Source organism: Diuraphis noxia, unplaced genomic scaffold, assembly GCF_037042655.1.
Source record: "Diuraphis noxia isolate RWA-SAM2 unplaced genomic scaffold, SU_Dnox_SAM2 contig0003, whole genome shotgun sequence".
Lineage (NCBI taxonomy): Eukaryota > Metazoa > Arthropoda > Insecta > Hemiptera > Aphididae > Diuraphis > Diuraphis noxia.
The window spans coordinates 75,495,216-75,502,961 of record NW_028301713.1 but is presented as its reverse complement, the minus strand read 5'-3'; the positions used below and the strand labels follow the sequence as shown (position 1 = coordinate 75,502,961).

At 28.2% G+C, this 7,746-nt stretch overlaps 1 protein-coding gene across 1 annotated transcript; it reads left to right on the top strand.

The window, feature by feature from the left end:
- The first annotated feature begins 3,105 nt into the window (after positions 1–3,105).
- Positions 3,106–6,215, top strand: kel (kelch protein). Its single transcript, XM_015524925.2, has 11 exons — positions 3,106–3,447; positions 3,524–3,676; positions 3,773–4,001; positions 4,084–4,259; positions 4,332–4,428; positions 4,501–4,657; positions 4,741–4,853; positions 4,920–5,219; positions 5,288–5,428; positions 5,492–5,747; positions 5,828–6,215. The coding sequence occupies exons 1-11, from the start codon at positions 3,422–3,424 to the stop codon at positions 6,010–6,012; spliced, it is 1,833 nt and encodes a 610-aa protein (XP_015380411.2). The 5' UTR covers positions 3,106–3,421; the 3' UTR covers positions 6,013–6,215.
- The last annotated feature ends 1,531 nt before the right edge of the window (positions 6,216–7,746 follow it).

Genomic DNA, 7,746 nt, shown 5'->3' with positions numbered 1-7,746 from the left:
ACAAATTTATATTATTTTTTTGACAACAAGATAAAGAATAAATAAATAATTAATATTTAATACATATTATAATTATATAATTAGACTAGATAAAATAATTATATTACATTATTATGAACTACTTTGTTCGATAGCATAATGAGTTATATATGAACGTGATCGTCATTACGATCGATTACTCAATTTGTTAAACAAAATACCTATTTTGTGTATTTTGTTTTATTTAGTGAAAATGACATCGATTATTGATATTTATGAAATATTTGAACATAAAACGAATGGCCATTTTTTAAGCATATTACAGTCCTGAGGCCTTATCGCAAATAACAATGTAATTAAATTTCAAATGTAATAAAGGTCTTGTCTGTTGATTAGGCGTCCTTATTCCACCGAAGGTGGATAAAGTCGTATTTGATGGGATTATACTACGCTGAAATCGAAAAATTGCATAATAGAAGATTAGCTTCTTAATTTAGTTTAAACAGTCATATTATATAGACATTTAATATACCTAAGGGCTAAGACCTATCCCAGGCCCCAGTGCGGTATATGCAAACACTACGCACATTGTTTGCATTTTTTTTTATAATTTTTACATATTAAAATTGTATATTGATTCTGTTACCTACTTGAGATAGTTTTGCATACCAAGTCGAGAGATATTTCGACGAAGCGACGGCGTCAAGTAGCGCAGCGACGAGTGCCATCAAATTAGGCATACAAAAATACACATTTTGAAGAAAAAAATTCCAAAAAAAACGCTTAGGAGCTCATAACTGCATTTATGCCGATTTAACTAAACAGTTTTAAATTTCAATTGCTTCAATCCTTTTAGAGCTATGACTTTTTAAAAGATAAACGATAAAGTTATTTTACTGTTAAAGTGTTAACTATTTGGTAAAATTTAAAAATCCAGAAACTGGAGCACATACATGTACTATATAGTAATGTAGAAGGAATATGGCGTCATGCGTTATGTCAAAGCTTCATTGACCCTGTAGGGTACATCGTAAATGTATTAGCAAAAAACAACATTTTTACTCTGGTTAATTGGTATCAGCTGTAAACCCTTTGCTTGAAATTTTCAAACTTGCGGCATAACTGCTCTCAAGTGTATAATCCAAATGGAACAATTTTAGAACAAAAACAACAGAAAATAATGCAGAATCGGATTCAAACACAGAGAGGATTTTTATACATTAATATTATGAATTATGATAAGACATTCCTAGCCTATATGTACTATGTAGGCCATCTACATATTCTGCAGATATAGGTATATTATATAGAAACGATAATATTTTACAATTTTAACTTAATAATAGGTATTAACTATTTCTATTAATATAACAGTAGTAGGATTATTATAAGATTGATTAGACATTAATACATTAAAATATTTAAAGTGAAAATGTGTAAATATGTATAATAAAAATTATATAATATAATATTAATTGTAGATTATATAAAATAAGTATATATAATTAAGCGTACCTACTACCTAGACCTATACCTACAATCGAATAACACTGAAGTGATTAACTAATGAGATCGACCGCATTTGAGGCGTCTCTATTTTTATTTTTCAAATTAATTAAAATTTAAAATTGTACCTTTCTATTTAAGTAATATTTATATGATTATCTTATCTTGTCTAATTATAATATTATATTCATTTATATTTTATCTAGTCGTCAATTAAAATAAATATGGCTTTGTGTTTTCTGGTATTAATGATGCTATTTTGGAAAAATTTTACCTACCTATATTTACCTGTATTATATATAGATTTTGGGGAATATCAAAAATTAGGAACATTCCTAATTCTGAAACTATGTCAAATAAACTAATTTTGACCTTACTAAAATATTTTTGACCTAGAACTGTAAAATAATTGATTTTCAACCAGTTTTCAAAGGAACTTTGGATTAATTTCGAAAATAAGATTTTTTATTGTTTACGTACAAAAACTTCAAAAGTATGTCAGATAAATTTTGATCTTACCAATGTATTGAGCGTAAGAAATCACACAATTTTATAAAAATAATTTTGAAGATAATTATTTCTAACTTTTAGTTAGAAGTATTTTTAAAAAAAATTCGTGTCTTAAAAAATTCTACTTTTTGAAGTTTTTCACCGATAACTTCAAAACGAAGTCTGTCCGACTTTTTTTTGTAGTCTCCTATAAAACCCACTTAAACATATTTTTGAAAAAAAAAACCGAATATATCAGGTAGGTTGCTAAACTAAAATTGCTCCTTAAATTTGAAAATAAATAATAAATAAAATAAACAATAACACTAATACAACTCTGTTTAGTGCTTGATTAATAGTATGATTAGTATGAATAAGTTACAATAAAATGTCGAAGAATTAATGTTAAAAGAAGAAAGTCAAACTAATCAACAATAAACGACAGATACTCATCTGTGAAACACATATCAAAACAGAAGCGGCCAAATGATTTTGTCAAGAGTGGGGAGATATACATAGCTTATGCACTATTTAATTATTAAAAATATAATAGATCATTATTCATTGGCCATAAGGGATCCATTTCTCTCATCAAGGCCCATTCAGACCGTTCAGAAGAATGACAATTTTGTCCCAGGCCTCATTTTTGGAATATTTTTAACAGCCCCCTTAAAATCTTAATGTATAATAATCATTAATTAATAATAACGAGCTACCACCGTTATTAAGTATAGGAATTATGAAAGGACGTTTTGATAAATCGATAATTTTGGTTAATTATATTTTAAAACATACAGTTGAAACTAGTAATAATTAATGTTATGCAAATAAAATGAAAATAAATAATATGTATGATGTCAATGAATACGTCATGACGTTATCCTTGCCAGATACCATGACTAAATATATTGTTAATATAAATATTGAATAGGTAGGTATATAAATGTATTTAGTTATGAATTTATGGTCCTTCATCCTTGTCTTATATTTTGCTAGAACATATATGTATTATTGTGCAGGTCATGGCCATCATGTGTTATTGTGTTATAATTTTAATAAGCCATAATAATGTGCCATACTGCGATGATCGATCAATATTTTTTTGATATTCTTATCAGTCATCATTGATAACATAAATTCGAAAAACTACTGACTACTGGTGCTTGCTACTCAGTAGAGGATAGGAATCTCATTTCTCAATTCATAATAATTATTTATTCAAATGGTATATTTACCTGTTAATTATTATTTGTCATTTCATAGTTTTTATAGCTGTTAATTTAATTACCTTATAATTTATTAATGAATTTAGTATAGGATTTCAGAAAAATAATGCATTTTTGAATACAGAACGATGACATGACCTTTTGTATTTTAGCATACTGTGCAACTATGTGTGAATGAACTAAACATTTTTTAATTTTAAGTTTTAACTGTCGTTTTCAATATGGAAGGTGATAATGTTTTAACAGGGTAAGTCTTAAAATGATCTGTGCTACTTTTTCTTAATTCTTATTTCTTAATATCATATTTTAATAATTATGTACAGAGGAGTAGGTTTGTTATTACGATATGCTAGTCAGAATTCATTGGATGAGAGTTCTCAAAAACAAGTACCAAGGTCAGGGAGACGTGAACGAACTCCCTATAGAAATAGCTCTCATACAGTTCGTGCATTTGAAGTTTTACAATCTTTGCGCAGGTATGTTGTATTGTCATGAGAAGTTTCAAATTTAAATCTCCAGAAATTTAAATAATTTGTATCATAAATTGTAGTAACATAATATTTTTGCTGTAGAGATGAGGTTTTTTGTGATATTAAATTAGAAACGGATGATAATACAGTAGTATTTGGACACAAAGTTGTTTTAGCATCTGCTAGCCCTTATTTCCATGCCATGTTTACGAGTTTTGAAGAGAGCAATAAGGATCATGTAATTATTAGAGAATTGGATTCTACAGCATTAAAACTTCTTGTAGATTTTATTTATACTGCCCAAATAATGGTCAGTGAAGAAAATGTGCAGGTATAAATCATATTAATTTTTTTATAGACTGTTTGAAAGTTAGTTTAAATGCACTATTTTTGATTTATCATTTTATTTTAAGGTTTTGTTACCAGCTGCAAATCTCTTACAGTTACACGATGTACAAGATGCATGTTGTGATTTTTTACAATCACAACTGCACCCTACAAATTGTCTTGGTATTAAGGCATTTGCTGATTTACATGGCTGTATGGAACTATTGTCTAGTTCTGAATCATATATTCAACAACACTTTTCGTATGTTATATTATTTATTTGTATGAAAATGTATTTAAATTGTATATATTATTATTATATTTTGATTTTTAGAGAAGTGGTTGAAGGTGACGAGTTCCTATCCTTATCATCTGAACAAGTAATTAAGTTAATCTCCAGTGATGAACTCACTGTTCCATCTGAAGAAAAAGTAGGTTTTAAGGAAATTGTGTAATTTAAATATAATTATGATTTATCATTTAACTCTTTATCATTTTTTTAGGTATTTGAATGTGTTATTTGTTGGGTAAATTATGAATCAAGTGGTAGAAAAGATATTTTGCCTAAGCTAATGGAGCATGTTCGTTTGCCTTTAGCATCAAAGGAATATCTACTTAAGAGAGTAGAAGAGGAACCACTTCTCAAAAATAGTCTTGAATGTATGTTTTTTTCTTCGGTTTCTCAATTAAAAAGACTAACCTTCAATCTAAATTATAATTTAATATACCTCTAATATTTTTAGGTAAAGACTATATAATTGAAGCATTAAATTTTCATTTACTCAAGTCTGAACAGCCTGGTACTATTCCAAAAACCATTCGCACCAAGCCTAGACAACCTGTTGGTTTACCTAAAGTAATTTTTTTAATGATTTATTCAGTTCTAAAATAAATATGTCTATAATCTTTTTATACATTACAGGTAATATTAGTGGTTGGCGGACAAGCGCCTAAAGCCATTCGTAGTGTAGAATGGTATGATCCAGCAACCAACCGATGGCAGTCTGGGCCAGAAATGAGTACGCGTCGTTGTAGAGCAGGCCTAGCTGTTTTAAAAGATCGTCGTGTATTTGCGGTGGGTGGTTTTAATGGTTCATTAAGGGTTCGTACAGTTGATATGCTTGATTTGTCATCGCCATCACCTTGTTGGGTACCAACAGTTGCTATGTTAGCTAGGCGAGGAACTTTAGGAGTAGCTGTATTGGATAATTGTATATATGCTGTGAGTTAACTATACTGAAATATTTATTATTTAATGTTATAAATTGTTAATTATGTAATAAATTCTAGGTTGGCGGGTTTGATGGTAGTAGTGGTTTAAATAGTGCAGAAGTATTTGACTGCAGTACTCAAGAATGGCGAATGGTTTCTAGTATGTCTACTAGAAGAAGTAGTGTTGGCGTTGGAGTCCTCAATAATCTTTTATATGCTGTAAATTAATATTTTTTTACTATTTTAAATTTGCAAAATATTTATTTTAATTTAATTGTTTAGGTAGGAGGTTATGATGGATTATCAAGGCAGTGTTTAAAATCTGTTGAATGTTATCATCCCAGTACTGATACATGGACACCAGTTGCAGAAATGTGTGTACGTCGCAGTGGTGCTGGTGTTGGAGTCTTAGACGGTGTAATGTATGCTGTCGGTGGTCATGATGGACCTGAAGTTCGTAATAGTGTTGAAGCCTATAGACCAAGTACTGGAGTTTGGACTTCTATTGCTGATATGCATATGTGTCGAAGAAATGCTGGTAAGTTTAATAATTTTTAATCATCCTGTGAATACCTTTTTTTAAGAAATAAATTAAATTAAAATTATGTTCTAATATAGGAGTAGTTGCATTAGACGGATTATTGTATGTTGTGGGCGGTGATGATGGAGCTTCCAATTTAGCTTCCATAGAAATTTACAACCCCAACACCAATACATGGTCCATGTTATCAGCCTCTATGAATATTGGCCGAAGTTATGCTGGAGTGGTAGTCATTGATAAACCTCCACATTTTAATAATTAAATGGTATTCAGGTGTATTATTGTTAAATAATAAATTATTTAATTTAAGTAACGTGAATATTTTATTATAATGTTTATACATAATTTAAATAACTAAAATAGAATCAAATTAGTAAGCCATATAATTAATTAAATTATGATATGAATGATATGTAAAGGTTTATTAGTGTTTCAAAATAAAATTTGATAATAGACAATCAAAAATGTTTTTACCATAATAACTCATATTAACCCCTAAAAACAATATAAAAACGCCAAGCATAATTAGTATTGGTAGTGTTGGTACTAATAGTGTAACACAAACTACTGTAGCAAAAATACATTTGTAGTAATGCTTATATGCTGCAGTAATTTTATTGGAGGGATGCAAAAAAAAAAACTGCTAAGTGACGTATTATTTTCCTCATATGAATCCAGAATTTATGACAAAACCTAGGAGCTAGAATATTTGAGAAAAATTAAAAATCAATTAAATTTATTTACGATCCTAAAATTTTTAGGTAATAATCAACAATATAATTGAAGATCCCAGGAATTAAAACTTACCTATTCATTTTGTTCATGTTTAATATTAAGAGGACGTGATACCCGCATGTGCTGTCTCCGAGAATAACATTTATTATTTATTTTCGTGGTGTGTACATGCCGGCGGCAGTTGCTAGCTCCTGGATGGTTGACCACCCAGGGTTTTTAGCAACATATCTTTGCTACACATATACAATAATGTGTTACAGGTTTAAAACCTACCAAACTACAACAAAACCTAACTAAACCAAACAAAACCTACGATTAAATTCATAAAAATAACCCTTACTGTGTACCATATTACCACACCTTATTGTCTAATGGCTTATCTTTCTCTGGGTCCGTCCCTGTAATTAAAAAACAACATTTATTTTCCTAATGATAGATAATAGGTACTCAATAATTGCGTTTTTTTGTTTTTTGGTTGTTTCTATTTTTTAAAATTAAATACTTAATTATTTTCATGTACAGTCTACTGCTTTATTGTGATATATTTATTTGTATTATTTCGTCCCAATTAAGCGGTTGTCCCAATAAATCAAATAAAAAATGCACAAATTTGTTGAAAAACTGATTTTTATTATTGTAAAGTAAATATTAATTTATACATATATATTATATAAACTATTTATTGATACAAGAAAATTATGGTATACCTAGACTAATAATTTATAAAAATATGTACATACTCCATAAAATATTTTTTAATTTTGTTTTATTTTTTATATTATTTAAAAAAAACTTTTGCCATAAAAAAGGATAGGTATAATGTATATGCTATAAAATTGGATGAAAATGTCTCGATTATCTGGATTTGTGGCTCAAATAAGCGGTAAAATATTATAAGATATTATTTACACATAATTACTTAAATAAATAATAACAAAACTGCCGCTAACTATATTTATTATTACAATTATTCAAACACAAAAAAAGCACATTATTGATAATGGAATAATATTTTTGGAAAAATGATTAAAAATCCACAAGTCACACATAAGTTCGTTGGTACTTTAGTAGGTACAAGTTGGTGTATAGTAGATACTACTAAAAAATTTAAACACTATAGATAAACAGACAATAATGTGAATGAAATCAGCAAGTGAAAATTAATATGTAATAATTAGATAAATACCTCCAACTACGATTGTTTTTTTTTTTTACTGTATTGTCATTACAGTAATGATGTATGTATTTTTTTGATTTTTCG